This window comes from Neodiprion virginianus, chromosome 2 (assembly GCF_021901495.1).
Source record: "Neodiprion virginianus isolate iyNeoVirg1 chromosome 2, iyNeoVirg1.1, whole genome shotgun sequence".
NCBI classification, from domain to species: Eukaryota; Metazoa; Arthropoda; class Insecta; order Hymenoptera; family Diprionidae; genus Neodiprion; species Neodiprion virginianus.
Window position 1 is genome coordinate 32,594,712 of NC_060878.1, and position 24,571 is coordinate 32,619,282.

General features: G+C 38.9%; 2 protein-coding genes across 8 annotated transcripts; one reads left to right on the top strand and one right to left on the bottom strand.

Annotated features, from left to right (window-relative positions):
* Nucleotides 1-250: 250 nt before the first annotated feature.
* Nucleotides 251-22,509, top strand: LOC124298725 (chromodomain-helicase-DNA-binding protein 7). Of its 5 annotated transcripts, none has more exons than XM_046751120.1 (24): nucleotides 251-869; nucleotides 4,964-8,109; nucleotides 8,179-8,579; nucleotides 8,688-9,032; nucleotides 9,147-9,435; nucleotides 9,516-10,349; nucleotides 10,432-10,656; nucleotides 10,988-11,304; nucleotides 11,429-11,903; nucleotides 11,993-12,360; nucleotides 12,452-12,647; nucleotides 12,746-13,051; nucleotides 13,138-13,432; nucleotides 13,537-14,059; nucleotides 14,246-14,335; nucleotides 14,972-15,163; nucleotides 15,911-16,319; nucleotides 16,399-16,684; nucleotides 16,772-18,111; nucleotides 18,184-18,427; nucleotides 18,537-18,810; nucleotides 19,088-19,232; nucleotides 19,346-20,014; nucleotides 20,096-22,509. In XM_046751120.1, the coding sequence occupies exons 2-24, from the start codon at nucleotides 5,071-5,073 to the stop codon at nucleotides 21,767-21,769; spliced, it is 12,936 nt and encodes a 4,311-aa protein (XP_046607076.1). In that variant the 5' UTR covers nucleotides 251-869; nucleotides 4,964-5,070; the 3' UTR covers nucleotides 21,770-22,509. The 5 variants fall into 5 exon arrangements, with proteins under 5 accessions (XP_046607076.1, XP_046607077.1, XP_046607074.1 ...); XM_046751121.1 differs by having other exon boundaries at nucleotides 251-586; XM_046751118.1 differs by lacking the exon at nucleotides 251-869 and adding an exon at nucleotides 2,193-3,231.
* LOC124298749 (peroxiredoxin-6) lies at nucleotides 22,216-24,529 on the bottom strand. 3 transcript variants are annotated; one of them, XM_046751167.1, is made up of 5 exons: nucleotides 24,331-24,529; nucleotides 23,766-23,922; nucleotides 23,453-23,670; nucleotides 23,310-23,382; nucleotides 22,216-22,830 (listed from the first exon to the last, which is right to left on the bottom strand). In XM_046751167.1, exons 1-5 carry the CDS (start codon nucleotides 24,414-24,416, stop codon nucleotides 22,693-22,695), a joined length of 672 nt encoding a protein of 223 aa, XP_046607123.1. In that variant the 5' UTR covers nucleotides 24,417-24,529; the 3' UTR covers nucleotides 22,216-22,692. The 3 variants fall into 3 exon arrangements, with proteins under 3 accessions (XP_046607123.1, XP_046607125.1, XP_046607124.1); XM_046751168.1 differs by having other exon boundaries at nucleotides 22,699-22,830; nucleotides 23,248-23,382; XM_046751169.1 differs by lacking the exon at nucleotides 23,766-23,922 and having other exon boundaries at nucleotides 24,331-24,476.
* Between the last annotated feature and the right edge of the window lie 42 nt (nucleotides 24,530-24,571).

A 24,571-nucleotide genomic window follows, 5' to 3' on the forward strand; every position in this document is an offset into this window, starting at 1 on the left:
AAGAATAATTGAGCTACAATTTCATATGTTTTTGATCAATTCCTGTAAATGGGCGGGAAGTTTAAAGAGCCGGAACTTTAAACACTAATACTGAATAATGTAGTGATCATTGTTGAGAAGGTAAGAAATGTTTGCACGTATATAACATTCAGTACACAATTAGCAAATTTGGGTTAAATCAAACTTGGCATTACGTGATTGTCAGCTGGTGATTTCGCCTCCATATTTGACGGTATGCACGTCATTTCCTTTATGTTGTGGTTGAGCAGTGGCCGACAAACACACATATATTTTTGTCCAAAAAAATGCATCAATTCGAATTAAACAATCACGGCCAAAACAACCTATTGCAAATAATAACTGTCTGATATCTAACAATAAGTTTTTAATAAGCGATGTTGGGGTGTTTACAAGGTATATGAAAAAAATGTATGGCACAAAGAGCGAATACAGAGAAAGGGGGAGAGAGAAAGAGAAAGAGGGAGACACGAGTAAAGAATGACACGTACATACATCATGTATACATATACTTAATACATGGCGTAATGAATACAGTGGGGCATATTTAGATACTAAAAAGCAAAGGGTACGTTGATTGTATATAAGTTTAAAATGAAAGTACTCCATCTTCCTCGCTATTCTAGTATAGAAGTAGAAAATGCAAAAAAATAACAACAATCAAGTGTCGCCGCGGCTTTAACATCGAGTGAACGTCATATTATGTCAGGTTGGACGGATAACCTGCGGCAGCACCGCCGTCTTGTTAGTAATTAACCAAACAAAATGGACACTTAGATAACGATTAAGCGAATGCTCGTGCAATTGTTTTAATTATAATATGTGAAAAAATTGGACTGGATTGTATTATTGTAAGTCTTTTTTATTCATCTCCTTTAATACGTTAAAATAGTTACAATGCTTGGCACAAGAAGCGACGGTCGAAAACATTTTACAATAAATACTTGCACAAGTTCAGTCAAGTACACATCAGGCAGTGCCACATTTCATTAATGATTTTTTCTACCGATTTCATAAACCGGAGCCATAGTAGGATTTTTTAGAATATTTACTCTTTTTAGATGCTATCATCATCGATACTATAATAATACGCGGCATATACTACTTTTCGTAACATTTACGACTCGTGGTACAACTCAGGACTAAAACTTTTTTTTTCATGGCGAACAAGTAAATATTGCTGATGTTTCATTCGTATCTCACACATTGTTGACACGAATAAATAACTGTATAGATATATTTCAAATAAAATAGACGTCAATCTTCTAGTGAATTTTTACATAATTTCTGAAATTAAACTTTTCAGCAACTTTATACAACCTAGACTTATTATTCCAATGACACATGTATGAAGGATTGCATGATAATTTCAGTCAGCTTAATTCTGCGCTGTACTACCAACTTGAATCGTATAATTATAAATTGAACTCTTGCATATATCTTTTTTAATTCTACTGACGTCCCATAGCGATTCTATGAAACGTGCGTTAAGAGCGTATCGATCGATAAAGAGAAGAAACAATGAGTAGAATTTCTCCGCTTAAGAACAACTAGGTGTAATACATGTCGATATATCAATACGCGGAGAGTGGGTCGATTGCATTTTTACAGAATCAATACATGTGTACTCAATGCAAAATAAATATTTTTGCAACAATTGTGATCATGTAATACATGTATCTTCAAATTTCTCGGGCTTGACTGAAGAAATTCAATAGACCCAAAAGCTTTGACAAAGATTTTTCAACTCAAGCCGCGGTGTAAAAGCCGGCGTTGAGTACTTTGCGTGCAAATGAACGTGCCATTTACACACCCATCGAATCGCGCGCTTGTGTGAATATCTATGGACATACCTATATGTACAATTACTTGCCGCATTACACAGTAGTCACACACAACGAAAATTAGACGAAGGTACATATACACCCGGTCGAGAACCACAGGACGCGATTGGTTAATCAAGTATCCTGCAGTGCAATGTCGCTTTATAAGGTAAAATCTGATTGGTTCTCTTTCTCATATAATTCGGGCCTCGCCTTGCGATCGCCAATTGCTTCGTCCGTCTTTTCCACGATACGAAATACCTTATATACCGTATTATTTTCTATGTCGTGATCCTTCCAGAGTTGTATAGCGGCTTACAGCCACAGTATCGTAACAATTAAGCATTCACGGAGGTACCGTTGAGATCGCTAACCTGACGAACGCCGGGCACAGGTTACAGCAGAACGAGACGCATCTCCGAATGAAAGTCTTTGATAGGAGAAAGGATGAGAGAATTTTGAATTACATTTCCTAAAAGTAATCACCTTAGAGACGTTGGTTGGTAATTAATCAGTCTCGTTATCGATTTGTGATATGAATGAATAATTTGATAGTTGCAACGGTTGCCTTCTTGAAAATTATGTAAACTCGAATACACCCGCACGCATACGGTACTGGATTTGTACCTAAAGTACGTTTCCCTGGGTGGGGGGAAAGAGAGCTATCGAGTGAGAGTGCGAGGGAGCGAGACGGAGCGATGTATGTAGAATGATTCGGGCCTATGGACACGCTCGCACCTCGATGGTCCGTGCTACCGCCGCTAGGAAAAAGTCGAGTATCATCACGGGTTGTGTGTCGAGGGACGCTTTTTTCCTGTAAAGTTTTATATGAATTAGTGGCCGGTTCATGTGTTTTCTAATAAACGAACGGTCTGTTATTGGATTTAAGAAAGTGAGGCCGCGTTGTAGTATCGAGCGTTCGCTGTGGTCGCCTTCGAGACTTTAGATGCTCAAGCGGAAATCTCGCGATAATGGCGTACGTTCCGACGACGTTCTGTTGTTTTTTTTACAAAGTGGCTTTGGTAAGCTCGTACAGTTACCCCGTCGCACATCAATCGCGTGTATACCTCGACTGTAAGGTTTAGTGGAACGACGGTTGTCGAGCTAGAAGATCAGTGTCGTTTAATAGAGCTGCCGGAGATATAAATAAGAAGAATTGAATTCAATATTTCGGGAAAGTAATAACGAGGAAGAATGCGAAAAATCTGATAATCTAAAATGCACTGTCAGACTAAAGTAAGAATTTAATTACAAGTGTTCACCGAAACCTCTGCCGATCACCCCGTCTAGAATGTATTCCGAGTTGCTACCTTGATAATATTCAAAAGAGAGGAGCAATTTTGTAATACAAGCATCTGCCCGTAACTATAGATTCTGGAATTTTTATCAGGTTTGTACTAGCTAGCATTTTCTTAATTATCATCCCAATTCTTCCGAATTTTTACACTTCACTGTGCCGCGCACTCGATGTGCTGTGTGCTTGCGCGCGCGCGCGCATGTGTGTGTGTGTGTACCTGCAAACCTCTGTTGGCTTTGTCCGTTCGTATCCGTTTACGTAGTTTTTAATTTCCTGCTTTTCCATCCCCTTAAATATATTTTCATGGCATTGAATTTTTATCGCGACCCCATGTTGTGTTTTGTACTCTTACGCGACACACGATGGCACAGAGCACGCGATGAAGCACGCTACGCGAGCATAGAGCCTATAGATACGCGCATAAAGGGTACAGCAAAGATGATTTATTTTCTCTGTAATTAATGTTGCAACGTTCGCAGTCTTATTCCCGATTTGTTCAAGAATCTGTTACTAATCCTACATTTCCATGGCAGCCAAGTCCTGGAGTAAGTTTATTTACAGTAAAGGTTCAATTCCAAAATCCGCCTTGATCCGATCTCTAGCTTGACTTTGATGATTTATTATTAATATTGTTATTATTATTTCTTTTCTGTGAAATTGTTCGACTTATTCGACATCGAGTTCTAGGTATGTAGTTTAACAAATTTATTTTGGACAAGGTGAGTTTTGATTTTACTCATTGGCCAAGACATGTTTCTGGAATTGAATGATGCTGCATAAATGCAGTAACTTGAACATTACATTTCTAAAAGTTAATTTATGCTTTTTCAGAAATTTTAAATCCTTTTCCCAAATTACAGCATTCCTCACTAGTTTCAAGCTTCGTGTGAAATTTTTACAGATGCAGCTACTAAAAAATAACATCTATTCTATAATTTGAATATACGAGCCTGAAGTTAGCAGCCAGAATTAGCAGCCACATGCTCTAATGTTCATTTGAATAAGGTAGTGAGGTCCGAAAAACAAAATTTTGTGAAATAATTTGAATCCCCAATACTTTGATAGAATTATGAGGATGACACTAAACTGCATTTTTCTATTTTCAAAAAGTTTAACACACTTGGCTACTAACCTTGGCTGTTAGCTTCAGCTTCATTTTGAATTCACTGATGAACTTTATTTTTAACAAATTTGAAACATTAGACTATTCATTAATTTATTCCATTTTTTTCTCATTTTTAAAAAGATCTCCAACATCCTAATTAAGCATAAGTTTAAGTTCTTTCTAGGAGGCTTTGACAGCGTGATATTCAACTCTACCTCAAGATGAATAAATAATGATGCGCCCTGAAGGGGAAAGGTTATAGCGATTATGAGGTTTGAAACCATAAGCGTATAGCTTTTCCCCATTAGTGTGTATCCTAAACAACTTGAAGTGTGGTAAATCTTGTCAAATACTTTATTCATCAGGTATACAGTAATCGAAGATTTGATGATTACATTTTCATATATATATAATGTTTAATTGAACTCTCAGTATATTGTTCAGATAATTATCTTGATGTCTCAGGTCGACGTAAAAGAAAAAATGACACGATTTGTCATGAATTATCGTTGACCTGAGATGCCAAGTATTCTACACATTACATTTTCACCAAAATTTTAGTAGCAGCTAATTAATCGGTTGTAAAGTACGATTTTATCACCTAGAAGTGGTAAAATTAGAGCTGAATATTTTTTTGATCTATATCTGTCTGACAATTAAAATGTAGAATTTTGACAATGCTCAATCAATCTACAGTCATTTCATTATCTGTTGTTTCAGAAGGTATAGAGAACTAATAACGATGGGCACACTACTGGCCATAGGAAAGGTAGTAAAATTCCCTCTTGAGCCTGAGACGGAGGTGAATAGTCGTGCAGCGTAAAGACATGGACTCGTACGATCTATTTGGCGAAGATGTCAGTGGCTCAATGCTCGACGCTCTTCCAGACCTTGGGGGTACTGACCACTTTGACGCGACAGGTGCAACAAACCCGGCGGTAGTCTCCCGAGATGGTCCGAATCCTGGTCCAAATGGAGGCGGGAATTACATCAACCAACCGTACAGCATATCTCAAGAATCTCCTCTGCAAAAATTGACTTCATTCGGTGGATCTGAATTTGGAAGCTCTAACCAACTACAAAATACAACACAACGAAATATGTTCAATCAGAACTTAGCCGGCTTTGATGCTGGGGCTCCTCAGCGAGCTATGGTGCCAGGAGCATTTCAGAATCAAGCGCGTAGCATGGCTCCACAGCACAGAGGTCCTCATCCAGGGGCTGGAAGTCAGTACCCCAGTTATTCGGATAACATGTATTCAATGGAGCAGCAGCATCCCATGACTAGAGGTAATTTGTCAATGGATCCAGGAATGCAAGGATGGCCCGGAAGTGGAGGTGCTTATCCCCAAATCCAAAGACACTATAATCAAATGGCACCTCAACCTACAACATACAGGCAGCATATGCCACAGTACTCACATCAGCAGGATCAGGCGGCATTAAACCAAAAAATACAGCAGCAACAGCAGCAACAGCAACAGCAACAGCAGCAGCAGCAACAGCATTTTAACGCTCAGCAAGGGATGATGGGGAACATGGGTGTCCCTCATCAAGGTATGCAGGGAACAGGAACTGCAGGAGTCTATCAGCATATGGTGGGGCAACAACAGCATTATCAGCAAAGTAATCCTGCAACGATCTATCAAACCCCTTCGGGGTATACTGGCTTCACAAGTGCTATGCACGCGCAGCAACAACCACAGCAACCTCCACAACAGCCACAACGGATGCCTCACCATCTTCCATCTCATCAACCTCATCCCACTCATCAACAGTATCCTCAGCATCCACAGCAAAGCATGGACCCGCAATATTCTCATCACTCAGCTCCCATGTTTAATCAACCTCAACATCCAGGACCTGCGGCACAATTTGGACCAACTAAACATGCAACAAGCCCTCAATATCGAGCTACCTTTCCTCAATTATCGCCTCAAATGTCACCCAGACCTCAAATGTCGCCTCGGCCACCTGCCGTTCAACAACAAATGTCGCCAAGGCCCATCATGTCTCCAGCTAAACCTAGTACACTCTCACCTCATCCTCATTCGCAATTACCACATCAAACATCGAACCAGCCTAATGCTATGTCCGTATCTCCTTGTCCACCAACTTCTATGAATATGAATACATCTGGAGCCTCTCAGCAGAGTACTCTTCAGGCACTTGAACAAATGGTCATACCAGGAGTTGCTGTGCCTAATCCAAATGTAACAAGCCAGGATTATAATCAATTTCAACCTCGTCCTCTTATGCCTCATACGACGAATATTTTGCCCCCACAACCACCTCCACAAAATTCTACGCCGCCTGTCACAGGACCCAGAATGCCATTGTCTAATCAATGGCCGCATCCGCCACAACTGCAGCCACAACAACCGCCACAGCCACCACAACAGCAACCACAACAGCAACAGCAAATTAGATCAAATTTGAATGTGAATGATGGTAGAAATATTATTGAAGTTCAAACAACAGCTAGTTCAGAAACAAATTCTTTGTTTCCTGTCAATGGACCAGAAGGTAACAATGTAGTAGAAACAACGACGCGGGACACCACAGATAACGCACAAAGTGTAAACCCTCCGAAACAGGAAGTGGAAAGTCCTGATCAAACTTCTGCTAATCAAAAATCTGATATGCTCAATCAACCAGCAGAAACAACCCTTCAAAATAGTACGCCAGCTAGTTCTGTGAGCGAGCAAGTAACTCCTATTAAACCAGCGCCTATAGAAGCTGTACAAAGCTTGCCAGCCTCAAGCACTAGTGGCAATATAATCGAGACTGGAGTTATGTCCCCTGTGGTACAGCAATCCACAATAACCCAAAGACCTAATTCCTATCCTAATGTTGAAAGCAATGTGTCAGAGAGCAAAATTACAGAACAGTCTGCCGATGTGAGCACCATATCTTGCCATCAGCCAAATGTAACCACTCCGCCACTAATAAACCAATCTCAGCAACAACAATCGCAGCAACAGCAGCAACAACAACAGGGGCAACAATCGCTTATTTGTCAGCAAGTATCGAGTCAACCTATACCTCAGTCACAGCCTCAAGTAATTCCGACATCTCAGCAGCAGCAGGTGCAGCCGATACTGGGGCAGCAGTCACAGAATCAGCCGCCATCTCTTATGGGACAACAAACCCAACAAACTTCAATCGGGCAGTCACCTCAGGCACAACCACAGCCCCAGCATCAAGTTAATATGATGCCTTCCAACAACTCTATGATTCCACTGCCGATACAGCATCAGCCACAGATGCAGACACAGATCCAAGGCCAAACTCCACAGATACAGAGCCAACCTAGCCAAGTACAACCAGGGTTGATGAGTGTACAGCAAATGCCAGCGGTCGGTCAGGCTGGCAATGTTGTCATGCCTTCTCATCAGACTACTGTTCCTCTCAGTAACACACAACCAACGCATCCACCACATCCAGCTTCAGCAGGAGGGTTCGGAGAGTATACAAATGTTCAAAAACCCAATAATATGTATTCGAACGAGATGATTGTGGGTTCTGGGCAGCAGTACCATGCCAGTGGAGATATTATTGGTGCCAATACAATGCCAGGCATGTATGGGATACCGCAGCCGGCACCACCACCTCCTGTCACTCCAAGTGGATTTACGAATCCTTGTGCTCCCGTAACTCATCACCAGGAGAGAGCGGCTCTTCAACAACAGTTACAAGAGTTGTACTGCATGCCTCCGGCTTCTGAAAATCAAGAGAAAATTGTTAGCTTGCAAGAGCGATTACAAGCTCTTCAACAACATGAGATTAATGATCAGTGCAATGGAGGCCCTCAGTGTATTCTCCAGACGCCAATGTTTACTGCTGCTGTTGTCGATAGTCCTCAGGTAAGTAATTTTTTTTCTCTGTTCAAGGAATATGTTCAGAAAATTGTATCATGTGGCACCATTTTATAGGTTTCAAGCACGACTGGACGAGGTAGAAGTAAAGGTGCTCCTCGCACTAAGAAGAGTAGGAAAAAAGTTGACAAAGAAGTTGTAGCACCAATTATATCACAACAAATAAGTCAGCCTGAGCCGCCATCGTCAGAGAATCTCGTTACCCCTGTGGATAGTAGCAACGTAATAGATAGTATGGCAGATTCTGAGGACCTCAAGCCAACTTCAGGTGACATGGAGGAAGAGTGGAACAAAAACAGAAAGGCTCGATCACCCAGAAAACCGAGAAAACCTAAAGAACCAAAGGAACCAAAAGAACCGAAGATTAAAAAAGAACCTAAGCCACCTAAAGAAGCTAAATCTCCCAAGAGTAGGAAAAAAAAAGAAGCCAAAGAACCAGGTGGAAAACGTGGGAGAAAGTAAGCATGCTTTATTCAATTACTTGAAAATATTTAACAAAAATTGTGTCTAATTGTTCGTTCAGTCTTACTTGACGAATAATTTTTAATCTGCGGTTTCTTTTTTAGAAAAGTTGCTCAGTCAGAATCAGCCGATGAAGAGCCTGCCGTTGAAGCTGAAGAAGCTGTAGTATCTGACTCAGGAGCTGTACAAGATGCTGAAGTGAAGCCAAGTGAGCCTGTGGAAAATGATGAGCAGGAACAAGTTGATTCTTCAACAACGGAGCCAATTGTTACGGAGTGTAAAGAAGATGCAGAAGAGAAAGCTGAACCTGAAGAAGCACCTGAAGAAGATAAAAAACCTGAAATCCCAGAGGAAACCCCTGAAGTTAGTACACCAGTTAAGAAAAAATCGACTGGGAGAAAAAAGTCTGGAGCTAAGGTCAGCATCGGAAGAACACCGCGGAGTTCCAAGTAAGTTTGGTCATTATTGCCCATAGTTAGAGTTCTCTCAACAAAAAAAAAACTACTCCTGTTTCTTTGTAATGTTATCGAACCAGTATGGAAATTCATTAAAATCCATTTTAGGAAGCGAAAAAGTCGCATAGCACCTGATTCAGATGGAGAAGAATTAGCCGCAACACCTCCACCTTCACCAGAAGCTGGTGAAGATTTGAATAAACGGAGATCGGCAAGGAACACACATCGCAAAAAATATGTTGATGATGTTATGCTTAGATTTTCTGACGACGAAGTACCCCTACAAGAAAGTCAAGCTAAGAAAGCTGATGGAAGTAATATCTCTAAGCTACCAGCTGTCAGAAAAGAAGCCGAAGGTGGTGAAGTTGGCCCGAATAAACCCAACTTTGTATATATTGTAAGTGTACTCAACAGCAATTATAAATATCGAGTATAAAATCAAAACAATTATTATTATACGTTATTTTCGTATTGCAGAATACAATGGATGAAGACTCTATGGTTGTGCAACATATTTTATGCATGCGAATGGGAAAAAGAGAAGTAAAACCTGAAGTGAAATTAGAAGTACCTGCTAAGGAGGTAACGACTGAGAAAACTGAAGTTGAACATGAACCTGCACCTGAAACTGAAGCTAAACCTGATGAGGAACCAACCGAGAAAACCGGCGAAGAAGAAAGAGAAGTTGTTGAAGAAGTTACAACGCAGGAAGAAGTGAAATTGGAAACTGCAATGGAAGTGGAGGGCGAAGAAGTAAAGGAGAAACAAAGTGAAAATGATGAAGTGAAAAATAAAGAGATGGAAGTAGAAAAGAATAAAGAAGTAGCAGTTGATAAAGAGAAGGAAGAGGAGAACGAGGAGGATGAAAAAAATGAAGAAGGAAAGAAAGAGCAAGAAAAGACTGTGGTGGAGCAAAACGAAGAAGATAAATCAACCTTGATAAAAGGAGGCGAATCAGAAATGGAAACAGGTGAACAAGACTCCGTGAAAGAACCTGAGGACGAGTCTGAGGTTAGCGAGACAAAAGAAACAGATGCAAACATTGAATCCAAATCAGAAGCAGTGGCACCCTTACCTGAAGCAGAGGAAAAGGAGAAAAAGCAAGAAACACAACAGCTAGAACCAAGCTCGAGTGAAGTTAAGCCTCAGTTTATTGAGGTGGAAGAGTATCTGGTGAAGTATAGAAATTTCTCTTATTTGCATTGCGAGTGGCGTACGGAAGAAGAACTTTACAAAGGAGACAAGAGAATCCAAGCTAAACTAAAAAGGTTTAAGCAGAAGATGCAGCAGAATACGAATATATTTGAGAATGTACGTGTATTCTGGTATTCATTTATTAAATTGTTTAAAGCAACCAACCAAATTATTCACATGTTGTCTAAACTCATTACAGCCAGAGGATGACCCCTTCAATCCGGACTTTGTCGAAGTTGACAGAGTACTTGACGAAGCAACTCATACTGACCCAACAACAGGAGATACTGTCAGACATTTCCTTGTTAAGTGGCGCTCTCTGCAGTATGAAGATTCTACTTGGGAGGTAGAAGAAGATGTTGATCCCGAAAAGATTGCCCAATTTCATAGATTTAATAAAGTGCCACCTAAAGATCAATGGAAGGTATGAGAAGTTCTTTATGAAAATTGACATATGTGACAAAGATCCTGTCCAGATCTCACGAGGTTGACTTAGTACTGTTAACGCAAGGCCACATTAGGGGAAAAATCATTACTTTGCAATTTTAGAATGGTTTTGAAAGAATTAATTGCTCAAAATATGAACACGGTCTACTTCATTATGGTTTACTAAATTTCGGACAGTCCTCAATATCCCGAATAAATAATTTTTCCTAAACATGCATATTATACTAATGTTACTAGCTTCAACCGAATCAGATCTTCGGGTTGTATACATTTAAGTAATCTTTAATTTATTTTTTTATTCCACACAGCCAAAGAAAAAACCTACAGCTGTTGCTTGGCAGAAACTCGATGAGTCCCCAATTTATAAAAGTAACAACAGTTTAAGACCCTATCAGCTTGAGGGTCTAAATTGGTTGCTTTTTTCATGGTACAACGGACATAATTGTATTCTTGCTGATGAGATGGGTCTAGGAAAAACTATTCAATCGCTAACATTCGTAGACGCCGTATATAAGTACGGAATTCGCGGGCCTTTTCTCATCATTGCCCCACTTTCAACTATACCGAATTGGCAGCGAGAATTCGAGGGTTGGACCGACATGAATGTCGTTGTATACCATGGCTCGTAAGCATCTGGAAATGTTTCATTCATCGTGTTGATTGTTCTCTTTTACCATTGCTTTCTCATTTTAATTCAATTCTCTATATACGTTTATTCGTTTTCGTAAGGATTTTTTTTCTGGTTACAGGGCTGCAAGTCGTAATATGCTGCAGGAATATGAGGTGTATTATAAAAATGACAAACGCCAACCGATCAAAGATTTAATCAAGTTTAATGTGCTTATAACAACATTCGAAATAATAATTACGGACTTTAACGAACTGCGTGGCTACAATTGGCGACTGTGTGTAATTGATGAAGCCCACAGACTTAAGAATAGAAACTGCAAGCTACTTGAAGGACTCAGACAGCTGAACTTGGAGCACAGAGTACTTTTATCTGGAACTCCGTTACAAAATAACGTTAATGAACTTTTTTCCCTCCTCAATTTCCTAGAACCGATTCAATTTGCAAGTAGTGAGCAATTTTTGAAAGAGTTTGGCAACTTGAGCAGTGACACTGAAGTTCATAAACTTCAATTGCTGCTGAAACCAATGATGCTTCGACGATTAAAAGAAGATGTTGAAAAATCTCTTGCCCCAAAGGAAGAAACTGTGGTCGAGGTATTTTTTAAATAAATTATATTCATTATTTTCCTTCAATAATTACAGCATACGGCAAAGTACTCATCTAATTAATTAATAATCGACAGGTTGAGTTGACGAATATCCAAAAAAAATATTATCGCGGTATACTGGAAAGAAATTTCTCTTTCCTTGCTAAAGGAACTACGTCTGCTAACATTCCAAATCTGATGAACACGATGATGGAGCTTAGAAAGTGTTGTATTCATCCTTTTTTACTCAACGGTGCTGAAGATCAAATTCAATTAGATTATAAACAAAGCAATGATAAAGAAGACTCAGAGGGTTACTATCATGCCTTAGTGAATAGCTCAGGTAAAATGGTACTCATCGACAAACTTTTACCAAAATTGAAAGCTAGTGGTCATCGCGTCCTTGTATTTAGTCAGATGGTTAAATGCTTGGATCTATTAGAGGATTATCTTGTGTACAAAAAGTAAGTTCTCAATCTGCAACTCTTCATTCATTCATTCATTCAATCGATGACACTAGGAGAGATCTAATATGTGATGTTCGCTTTATCATAGGTATCCATATGAAAGAATCGATGGACGAATTCGTGGAAACCTCCGACAAGCCGCTATTGATCGTTATAGTAAGCCTGATTCTGACAGATTTGTTTTCTTGCTTTGTACAAAAGCTGGTGGACTTGGTATCAATTTGACTGCTGCAGACACAGTTATTATCTATGATAGCGATTGGAACCCACAGAATGACTTGCAGGTGAAGATTAAAGACCACGACGAGTTTCACATTCAAGTGTTTTTTTTTACTTAGTGAGTAAACTTCAAAATATATTCATATTATATATGTCCTGATAGGCACAAGCACGATGCCACAGAATCGGACAGCAAAAAATGGTCAAAGTGTACCGCTTGCTTTGTCGCAATACATATGAGAGAGAAATGTTCGACAAAGCTTCGCTAAAGCTCGGTTTAGATAAAGCTATTCTACAATCAATGAATACTAGTCAAGGAGGCAAGGATCCCAACAACAAACAATTGACAAAGAAAGAGATCGAAGATCTTCTTAAAAAGGGTGCATACGGAGCTATCATGGATGATGATAATGCTGGGGACAAATTTTGCGAAGAGGATATCGATATCATTCTCGAGAGGAGGACGCAGGTAATAAAAATTGTTCAATAGAATTGAAATGAAATACATATCCTATTTCTAATAAGCAGTGTTGCATTAAAATTCTCGTTCAATAGGTCATCACCATTGAAGCAGAAAAAGGCTCAACATTTTCGAAAGCTAGTTTTGCCTGTTCATCAAACAGAACAGATATAAATATTGATGATCCTGATTTCTGGAAGAAATGGGCAAAGAAAGCTGAAATCGACACAACAGAAAAAAAGGAAGAGGACGAACTTGTTATCTCTGAGCCTAGACGTAGAACACAAATTAAACGATATGGACATGATGAATCTGTTGTTGATATGTCTGAACTTGATAGTTCAGATGACAATAGTGATGATGATGTAGGAGGAGGACTTACAGGCAGAGGTACTTTGTGTTTCCTACATTCAGTATTTGATCAAAATTTGTATTGCGTCAATGTAAGAGAATCGAAAAATAAGTAATTGCCTGTTGGGTTTATTTTATTGTAGGTAAAAGACGTCGAGACAAATTTGGCAAAAAGTCTCGCAAATTCTTTGATGAATATGTTCCAAGGGAAGGTGAGGTAGTTTATGGTAATTGGGCACGCAGTGAATGTTTCAAAGTTGAGAGAGGTTTACTTACATTTGGCTGGGGACGGTGGGAAGAGATATTGCAACATAGTCAATTTCGCCGGGGTTGGAGAGAGATAGATGTCGAGGATTGTGCCAGAGTCATTCTTCTCTATTGCCTACGATTCTATCGCGGTGATGAGAAGATACGTAATTTTGTTTGGGATCTGATTACGCCGTTGGAAAATGGTGAAAAAATCAAAACTGTTATGATGAACACAACTGGAAGAAACAGCAGGCAAAAACAGAAAAAGGGTCGCACACGGGAAGGGCGTGAAACTCGAGGGTCCTCTGCCAACAATGGAACAAGCGATCCAAATCATTGGAGTAATGCAGAAAAGTACGATGGGGACATATTCCTAGAGAGTAATTACAAGAAGCATCTAAGTCGTCATGCAAACAAGTGAGTATATTATTTTCTTCACTATGAACTGAAATATTTGATGCCAACTTCTTAAGAATAGCTTCCAATTGTATTGTGTAACGGGTTTTATTTGTTAAAAATCATATAATACCTAAATCTGGTATTTGTATAATATTTTCGACTCCTTTTAATAAATCTGTGAGTGAGATTGTTTGTTGATTTCAGAGTTCTTTTGCGAGTTAGAATGCTGTATTACATCAAACACGAGATCATCGGCGATCTTGTACAGCATATCTCGGATGGTGTTCACGTTAGGTCAGTAACACACATAAAAAGTTTAATGCTACCGTTTTTATTTTGTTACCTCTTTTCTTATCAAGCGATTATTAAAAAACGTCGTGCACTTACACTTACAAGCTTACACAGTGCTTATAGTTGCATGTGCTATGTATTTGTTCTACTATGGGTCCTAATTGTGCCAAGAATGCTCATAGAGCTAAGCTATCTGTTACCTTTGTAGCCATGTCAATGACAGTAGGTCGTCCAATCATACTAATAAAATTCCTATCACCTTGCTCTACGCTACTGACCATTGTAAGCCTGTGCATCAGATACTCTCGGCAACACATCGATCTGGTAAGATCTAGAGTCCAATGCAGTGCACTGTGTTGAGAGGGCAAAAGAAAAAAAATACTCGAATTCAAATTTTAAAGATTCGTTGATATCAGTTTATGTGAGTTCTATAATTCAATTGCAATTTTCGCCACAAATGTGAATATGGTCAAATAAAAAATGGTTCAATGTAGTGTAGGCGAATTTTTCGTAACACAATGGAACTGATATCGTTGAATCGATTTCGAAATTTCAAAGAGATGTTTAAGAGAGTAATTTTCAATTGGCATATTTGAATTGGCAAAAAAAAAAAAAAATCAAAATGGAACCGCCCTACAGTGCTTTGCGGATAAATCCTCCGCAACTGGCGGAGCCTCCAGTGAAATGGTGGGACCTGATGGCAGACAAGTCTTTATTAGTGGGATGCTTCAAACACGGCTACGAGAATTACGATCTGATGAGGGCCGATCCCGCGCTTTCTTTCATTACCAGCTGTCCTCTCCCTCCCCAGACTCAGACCGTTCATGCAAAGTGAGTATCTGTTGGTTACATTTTTTAAAAAAATTTTCCACAAATCTATCCTGACATGCTGTTGCTAATTTATTTTAACACCACCCGCACGCTTACTATGTCTGCTACATATTTATGTTTGCAAAATGGCAAAACTACTGCAACTTGAAAAATGAAAGAGTACGATTTCTGATTAGTACAAGATGAGATGAATTGCAATTAGTTATAGTTAAAGCGCAGATCATTTTGGTACACTGCTTGATACTGAAAATTTGTAAGATGAAATTTCGTTCGTACTCTTCTATTTTTCTACCAGCTTAGTCTTTGAATATAAAAGAATAACGCAGCTTCTGCATTTGCCATTTCCTCTTCAAGTTCCACGTTGGATCGTTTCATTTGATAATGATTCAATTCTTGAATTCAAAATTAGCAATAAATGTGTGTATAGAAGATTCGCTTCGAACGATAGTATAATAAATCAAAACAATAGTACTGATTCTTTAACAAATGTATCATCAAGCCATTTATTCAATTACCAAATGAAATATCTTCAAATTGTATGGACATATCTTTGGCAATCAATAATGCCCGAGAAAGAATGAAAGATGTACATCGTTTTGTCAGAAGCGTAAAAATCTGCGGCAAAAAAAGCAAACATAAGCTTTAACCTTCTTTCATTATTCTCAATAATGTGTAATATTGTCTAATACAAAGTGAAGTTTGAGTTCTGAGGTCTCATATAATTTTAACAACCATGTAATTTTTCAGTAATAGGGATGATAAAAATCTGGAAAACGAAATTGAAGATGGTGAGACATCAGGTCTTGCAAGGGACTGTAAAGATTTGGAAAAATTTGGAGGAGAGACTCCGACTGATTCTCCCGCTATATCGAGTAAAGCTGATACTCCGATACCAGAAGCTAGTGGCAGTCATGATGGCAACGACGGAATAACAGAAGATGATAAAGCCTGGCCATCAGTTGTGGATCTCAATACTCGCCTTCGACGAGTAATATCTTCTTATCAACGCAGTGTGAAAAAAGATGACACGAAACCTGCTCCAAAACTTAAAACTGGAAACGATGGAGAAACTAGTAATCACAATACCGTGGCTAATACTGATCCGCCTCTTAATATGCAGGGATGGGACTTGCAGCAACTTGCTATGTATCTTCTGGTGAGTAAGAAGATTCTACGTTCGTGTAACAAGTAAGAAAGTAATTTACAGATATAATGTCTTCAAAACTTTATTTTAGAAAATGGAACGAAGAGAAAAAATGGAGGCAATGGTAAAAGAGAGAGAGCGAAGCCGATTGGAAGAACAGCGAACTAAGTGGTCTAGACGAGAGGAGAGCGAATTTCTACGTGTTATATCAACATATGGTGTCAATTACGATAGAAAAAAGGCCCAGTACGATTGGACGAAGTTTAAAAGTATAGCTAGGTTTGATAAAAAAACGGACAACGATCTTACAGATTACTACATGTCTTTTAGAGCCATGTGCAAGAAAGCCTGTCACATGAAACTGACTGATGACGATGGTATGCATTACATTGCAATAATCAATGAGAAATAATTCGATTATTTTAGGTCATTCCAATTAATGCATTTCAATACGTATGTTGCAGACATTCCTTTGGATCATCTCAGTGCTAGTAAAGCTCGACAAATATTGGATAGGGTTGATTTATTGAGCAAAATACGTGAAGAGATATTGTCTCATCCTCACTTGGAAGAAAGGTTAATGCTCTGTCAACCTTCAGCTGATACACCAGACTGGTGGCAGCCTGGTAAACATGACAAAGAGCTGTTACTTGGAGCAGCCAAACATGGACTCGGTAGAACGGATATTACGATTCTCAACGATCCTGATTTTTCATTCCATAAAATTTTGAACAAAAGTATATTTAGTGGCGTGCAAAGCGCAAGAATGGACAAATTGGATAAAGCAGTAAAAATTGAGAGTCGTGAAGATATACTGAAGTTTGACAAAGACGAGATTTTAGTGAAACTGGAAAAGGGAGAAGGAACTTTGAAGATCGAGAAAGTTGGTGCAAAAAAAGACAAAGACTCAAGTACAGATAAAAAAGTTGACTCGATGAACTTAGAAAAAAGTCAAGTCGAGTTGACTATTGTCAAGGCAGAAGTCAAGCCCGAAGATAACAGTAGTAGCAGCACACTGACTATTACTACCATTTCTAAACCAAAATCTCCCGAACAAGAAAAATCTTCTGAGGACAATATTGAGAACGAAGAGAAAGGAAAGAGTGAGGATATCAGTGAAAAAGATGCATGTGCCGAAACGATGGACAAAACAGAACAAACGGAAGTAAAAGAAAATGGTCCCATTGTAAACGAAGATCCAGCTCGAGAGATAGAGCCAAAAGTTGAGGATAAAGTAAATGTACCAGAAGAAAAGGAAGAAACTGAAAAACTCGATTCTGAGAAAATTGAAAAAGAAGAAGATCCTCCATCTGAAAAGGAGTCTGAGAAAATGGATGTTGCTGAGGAAAAGCAAGAGGAAGAAGTAGCTAAGGTAACTGAAGATGTCGAGAAAATTGAAAATCAGTCTTCTGAAAAAAGCAAGGAAATTGAGGAAATTGAGAAGCCTAAAGTGATAGAAGTCACTGAAGAGAATGCGGCAGAGAAAACTGAACAAAAGATGCCTACAGTTGTTGAAGAAAAGATGGAGTCTCTAATCGTGAAGAAAGAAGAGATAGAATCTCAGGAAGAGAAGATATCCATTATTGAAAAAGACAGTAATAAGTCTACGAACATAGAAGACAAATGCAGTGTTCAAGCTGCAGAACTCAAGGCTATGTTTCCTGATCTGGAAGTTATTCAACCTCTTTCGCGACTTACGCAAATTGACACATTTGTTTTACGTGACAAAACTATAGATTATACAGAGCCAACTGTCGCTCAGTTGTTGGCACATAGTTATCAAATATCTATAAAATGGCCAAAGGTGATAAATTTTTTTCTATTAAATAAATTTTTTTATCACAATTGTGAACTAATTTACCATTTTACTAAATAGGAACATGCTATTGAGGCTCGGCTGATGCACATTGTTCACGCAATAGAACACAAGGAATGGCCAGTTGCCATAAGTTTTAGTGCTGGCGACGAACCAGAAATAATTTCCAATGAAAAAGAAAGTTCAGAGGTGATCACAATAACCACGGATCATGGGGTAACCCGCTCCATTGGAAGTGGAAATAGCATATCTGCTGCTAAGAAACGAAAAAGGCATATCGCCATTGATGTAGAAACTGAACGAGGTGAGCTTTTTCAAGTATTGCAACACTCGTGAAGATTCAATTTTTTATCAAGGTACATTGAACAGATTCATTCATTCATTTGATGCAAGTTTTCTTAATCTTGTTCCAGCTAAACTGCATGCCCTGCTCAACAGTACTCACATGACTGCTCAACCTCCCTCGGGATTGAGTAAACCAACTGTCTTGACTAATTCAAACTGGGATGTTAATGAAGAATCACAGTCTGAAGAATCTCGTCGTTCTACGCCAGTGCAACCCCCTCCTGCTCATCAACAAGCTCGAACACCTTCGACGCCATTTGACTTCAAGTACACAGTTCCAGGAAAAACTACCATTATCCCTGGAACTTCTAGCACATTAACGCCGATTGATTTATCTGCTGGGTAATATCAAGTAGAATTAATTTTTAAAGATTCAAAGTGATTCGCCACTTTCAATAAAATAAAAAAGGAACAAATAAAGATTAGCGTCGGGAAATTCTTTGCTGGGATTTGAACACTTATTGTGAATTCCCCACACTGGAGATTTTTTCCCTCTGCTGTCTTTTTGCCCTTTTAACTTATACTTGCATTATATATAGAACATTTTTTTTTTTCTTATACATATTTTATTGTAAAAACTTCAAAGCATTGATGGAAATTTCGATATTTTTTGATTCAGATATCCTAAATCCAATCCTGAAACTAACAAAGACATGATGAACGAAGTACAAGACTTTTCTATGCCGAATAAGAGCAAGCAAGTCAGCAGTAATAAAGGAAAGCTAGATAGCATGCTGGAGAAGCTTACGAAAAGAAAAAGTTGTGTAAGTATTCACATCTAATAGTTCTTACCTTAATTGATGTTTCTTTTTACGTACAATATTCCAAGAATAGTTAAGTAGTTATGCAGCTGGTTATATTAATTTTTTTGTTTTAGTCAACTGACGAACCAATAATTGGAAAAGAGAAAAAACGGAAAAAATTAGATGAAATAGTATTAGGTTTGAGCGCCGCAAAGGAACAGCAGAGCACTCACTATCCTGAACATGGCAAAAAGAGTACAATCACGCCGAACGTAACTGTAACTCCAACGTCTGCGCCGATTGGTCTTCCAAATCAACCATCAAGTTCTCAAAAACCATTTTCCATTACCGTTACTTCGATCCCAGCTTCTCGAGCTTCTGGATCCTCGTCTGGCCTGCCACCTCCGGCTTTACACTCGCACAAAGATAGTTTTTCTGCACTATTAGCTCAGGCTGAACAGCAAAACCGTGAGCTTAAAAAACAGCAACAGCAACAGCAACAACATCAGCAGCAGCAATCTCTCATTTCAGCTCACTCATCAAGCAGTCATCGTAAAAGTTATGAAGCTATGATTGCAAATATGAACAAAGTTGCTGATTATTCTAACATCGGGACGTATTCACATGAAGCCAAAGTGAACAAATGGCTTGCTGAACAAACTGCTATAACGGAACAATTAGGAGCCGAGTATTTAAGCGCGCCGAGAAGGAGAAGACCTCGCGTTGATCCTTCGTTGTTAGACTGGAAGAAGTTGACAGGAGACGAGAATGTTGCCGTAATAAACCGACTTACAGGAAAAAAAGTAAATATATATTCTTTGAACACAGAATTCATTTGTCATTCAGTTTGACGTGGGAATTACTTATTCTATATCGTTTTACAGGTAACTGGAACTAAAGCACCACAGTTGAAGAGACTGGGACAATGGTTGATTGAAAACCCGATGTTCGATGTTGATCCAAAGTGGGCCGAACTGGTCAAAGAGCGCGGAAATCTTCCTCACGATCTACAGAAACGTTTACCAGGAGCGGACCGAAGCAGCAACAAAGGAAAAAGTCCGGGCAGGCCACCAATGATGCCAAGCCCAACAGGGCAAGTTTCCGTCAGTCAAGCTAATTTAGCTGCTACATCAATGGCGTCTAGTTTGAGTTTTCCATCGTTGGGAAATCTGAACAATTCACTACTATCAGGCTTATCTCTCGGCAACTTTGATCCCAAAAATAATCCGCTTCTCATGCCATTTGGGGGGCTGCCCAACTTGGGAGCTCTAGGAGGACTTGGGAACCTTGGTAACCTTGGAAATATGAGCTTAACCAATTCCTTATTTGCGAACCTGGCAGGGCTGGGTTTACCTTCATTAGCTGGTATGGAGGCAGCTTTAGGTGCAACGGCTACGAGCACTGCAGATACAAATACTGCGAATTCGTCTAGCGGCGGAAAGAATTCAAACTCTAACAGTGTTGGTGGATCAGGCAAATCAAGAAGCAAGATGGACATCCCCACAAGTAAATCATCTGCTCCATCTACCTCAACATCGTCATCCCTCTCTACAACAACCCCTTTCCCATTCTTCTTTCCCAATCCTAGTCTTTTATATACCCCGCTGGGTCTCGGTGGTCTCAATCCATTTTCAATGCAGCCTGGTGGAGTATCATCTGCCTATGAAAGTCTCGCTCAATGTGGACTTCTCACTCCACCAACATCCACATCGTCGTCACGGAAGACTACATCTACGTCAAACACTTCCCGCCAAAGGGATTCTATAGCAGATACCATGAAGCGAAAAGACAGCGAAAAGAAATCGCGATATGTTACAGATCCGGGTTTGAGTCTGCAACAATATGCTGAAATGGCTCTTCACAGTGATGACAAAAAGCGTACAGAGCCTGACAAGAAAGAAATAATCGAGCTCAGCCAAATTGCTGACTTGTCAGCAAGGCTGGAACGGAAATCTAAGGAACAAGAGATGAAGGAAGCTCTGGAACAGCTCAGCAGAACAAGCGCAGAACTGCTGACTAGGAACTTGGAGGATTTTCAACGACCACCAAAGCGTGGTCGTAGTGCGGATCAAACTTACGATCCACCACCTTCATTGGAAGTAACTCTAGAACCTATTGTGAAGAAGGTCAAGGTAACCGAACCTGACAATGTGAAAGCTGTTGTTACCAGTGAGCCTCTTGATGTAGAGACGCTCTTACGGCCAACAACAGTTTCTAGGCAATCAACTGAAGAAGAAACGACTCCGTCTCTGCCAACTGCAAACGCGAGCAACGTTAAAGAACCCGAAGAACCTCCTCAGGTAGAAGGTAATCCAGTGCCCACCACCTCAAAAACCGAAAGTAAACCGAGTTGCACCGAAAGCAGCGAGGACGATGTAAAAGGCAAAGGAAAGAAAACGCGGAATGTCAAGCGATTAAGTAATGATCCTCCTCCGGAACGCAAGAATCTTCGATCTAGTGCTGGTCGTCAGGCGAGAGCTGCGGCTGAGAGGCAGGCTCGGTTGGAAGGTGAACAACAGCTTGCCGAACAACGAGAAAGTCACGGTGTCACAGAGTAAATGAATGAATGTATTTTATCATCGAATATGCGGATGAATAGGTTGAAATAAGACGTTAATGGAGTACATTGAACGACGACTGATCTTACGTAGCGGTGATCGTTATAATTGTATTAAAATGGACTACGACGATTGTAGCGAGTTTATTATATATGATAATAAAATTAATGATACTATTAATATTACTGATAAAAACTAATGATAAAACTGATGGTAATTTATCGTGAGAGCTGGACACGAGGTACATACATACGAATAAAATATAAATACGCTGACAATTATAGGTATAATAATTATTACAAGTGAACGTGTGATAAGCAAACACACATAAGAAAAATGTGACAGTATTTTGCGAGGTAATACCTAGTTTGTGTGGTAATTAACATTCAATTACATGATAACATAGGTAGTATCGAGTTGAAAAAATTTTTCCCTTTTTCGTTAAATTTATTACCTTTTTTGATCTTATTGGTTTTGACCAGGGACTGTTTTATATACATGCTATTGATTATTGCTATCACTGATATACATACTTATAAAATAATACGCATAATAATCTTACTCATGAAGGTAGTTAAAGTAAACTAGGAATAATTTAAAAAAATCATGTAAATACTAAGGAATCCGATTGGTATTGTAAGCAACACGTGTACTTGGAAAAGTGTATATAAAGCAGTGTACTTTTAATTATACGTTAGGTGAAATAATAATAAACGGCTTCTTTCGTTGTTTGCAATTTATCTGGCAGACAAATTTATTCATATTGTACATACATAAGAAGATTTTATGGTTCGTATGAGAAATCAGGCAACTAAGGCACTTGCCACAAAAAATTACTCTCATTTTTTAGAATGTGCATAGTATTGATACTTGAATATTTGGTTCTTATTGTTCCATATAAAAAATTACGTACATGGAGAAAGTTAAGAGTCTATAGGCTGTTGAATGCAACGAAGATATGGTTTACCAGAAGGTAGACTTATAACTTTAATGTCATCCCCAAATAGAGACTTGGCATCTTTGTCATTGACGGTAGGTTGTATCATAACATCATCTCCGTTCTAAAAAAGTTGTGATTCGTGAATGGTATTTAGAAAATTTGTAAAATTTTTGGAAACCATCCAAGGCCAATTTGTCAAATTTATTGGCTGGCACGTAACAAATTTTGAGATAATTCAATTTTTGATGTAACTAGTATGGTTTGCAAGTCTTTTGCTTGTGTACTGTACATAATGTAATTGTTATGTGACAGTAAAGAAAAAAGTATCTAGAGAACAAAAAAAAATACACTTATGTGTTAGTACTAAAAGTATTCTTTTTTGTACTCCGTTATAAAAAAAACGCAGCCACACTTGCAACCACACTTTTGTTACATAAAGTATCGTGAGCACCATGGAGGTAAAGTCTTTTTCGCCACGTGTATTACAGTATTTGTCTGGCTCGTGCATGCACTCACCTATGACTTGTTACAAACTTACACTTAGCGTAAAAAGATCTACTTTGCCTCCTCGATGCACAATCTACTCTTCATTTCAATTACCTTCCAATCTACAGGTGTTGCTACCTTGTGTTTGTCCGTCAACTGTAGAGAATCAATAACTCTCAAGATTTCACTGTAAAAAAAATGACACATTAACATAAGATTACTTTCCTCCTTCAGACAAAGATAGGCATGATGTATACTCGAAATTCCTTCCTGTTGTAGCTGGATAAAGGATTGAGAGCCTCATTTTCTTCTTAGGGTCTATGATGAAAACTGATCTAGCTGAAACGGGCAAGCCAGTGCTGTCAACTTCATCTGGATCAAGCATTCCTAAAGCTGTCACAATTGTGCGACTTTCATCTTCAATTATAGGATATGGAAAGTTCGCCTCTGTAATTTCACCATAGGCTTTAATATCCTGAAAATGAATTATAATCATTTTATTTGGCATGGAATTATTGATTACATAGATCTTCAGTCATGTTCCTTTAGAAAGTTATCAGCTTTTCGCACCTTGATCCATTGAATGTGTGATTTAACAGAATTACAAGACAAGGCAATAACTTTGACACTTCGCTTCTCAAATTCTGGGATCAACTTTGCTACTCTTGCCAATTCTGTTGTACAGACTGGGGTAAAATCGTTCGGATGAGAAAAGAGAATTGCCCAGCTAAGAACAAGAATTGCTGATTAATATTAAACAAGAAAAAAAAACATCAATCGTTTGTAATCATTTACGAGATGCAATATATTAAAATAATTTGAATACATAGCAAAGGATATTACTGATTGCCAAATGAGAAACAAAACAGATTGATTTCGAATATCTTTTTGGAGAACCGCGAGGTGAGAAAAAAAATGCTTTGAAGTACATCTTAAAGAGAATAGTATCATGTCAACACGACTGGGCTGAGTTCAAAAACCTTACTCGAGTGACTCGAGTATCGTTGTGTCTTTGTTTAATCTCATGTGTTAGACAGAGACAGTATGATATCCGAGTTCACTCGGGTAAGGTTTCTGAACTCAGCCCTGCCGGTAAGATTTATTAGGTTATACGAAAGAGACTTATGAATCTTACGAGTCTCCAATCCATTCGTGAAATTTAATCTGGCCGATATCAGAGTTTGCTGTAAAATTCGGAAATATTTCGCCGAGTAGAACCATATTGAGGGACAATTTTGATTCGTAACCAAAAATCGTTTCGATTAACAAGATTACAATAAATTTGATTGTTTTGCCTGACAACAGAAAAAAATGTAAACAACAACAAAACGTTCCTCAACCATTACATGATTGGTAGGAAACCATCGAACATGCGA

Bases quoted from the DNA above. Each gene is read 5' to 3' on its own strand.
- LOC124298725 (XM_046751120.1), top strand. From the start codon at position 5,071: ATGGACTCGTACGATCTATTTGGCGAAGATGTCAGTGGCTCAATGCTC. The intron at 14,060-14,245 runs GTGAGTATATTA...TGTTGATTTCAG, and splicing joins CTAAGTCGTCATGCAAACAA to AGTTCTTTTGCGAGTTAGAA. The intron at 19,233-19,345 runs GTAAGTATTCAC...TTTTTGTTTTAG, and splicing joins TTACGAAAAGAAAAAGTTGT to TCAACTGACGAACCAATAAT.
- LOC124298749 (XM_046751167.1), bottom strand. From the start codon at position 24,416: ATGGTTCTACTCGGCGAAATATTTCCGAATTTTACAGCAAACTCTGAT. The intron at 23,923-24,330 runs GTAAGATTCATA...TCTTGTTCTTAG, and splicing joins CACGAATGGATTGGAGACTC to CTGGGCAATTCTCTTTTCTC. The intron at 23,383-23,452 runs GTATACATCATG...TTTTTTTTACAG, and splicing joins ACAACAGGAAGGAATTTCGA to TGAAATCTTGAGAGTTATTG.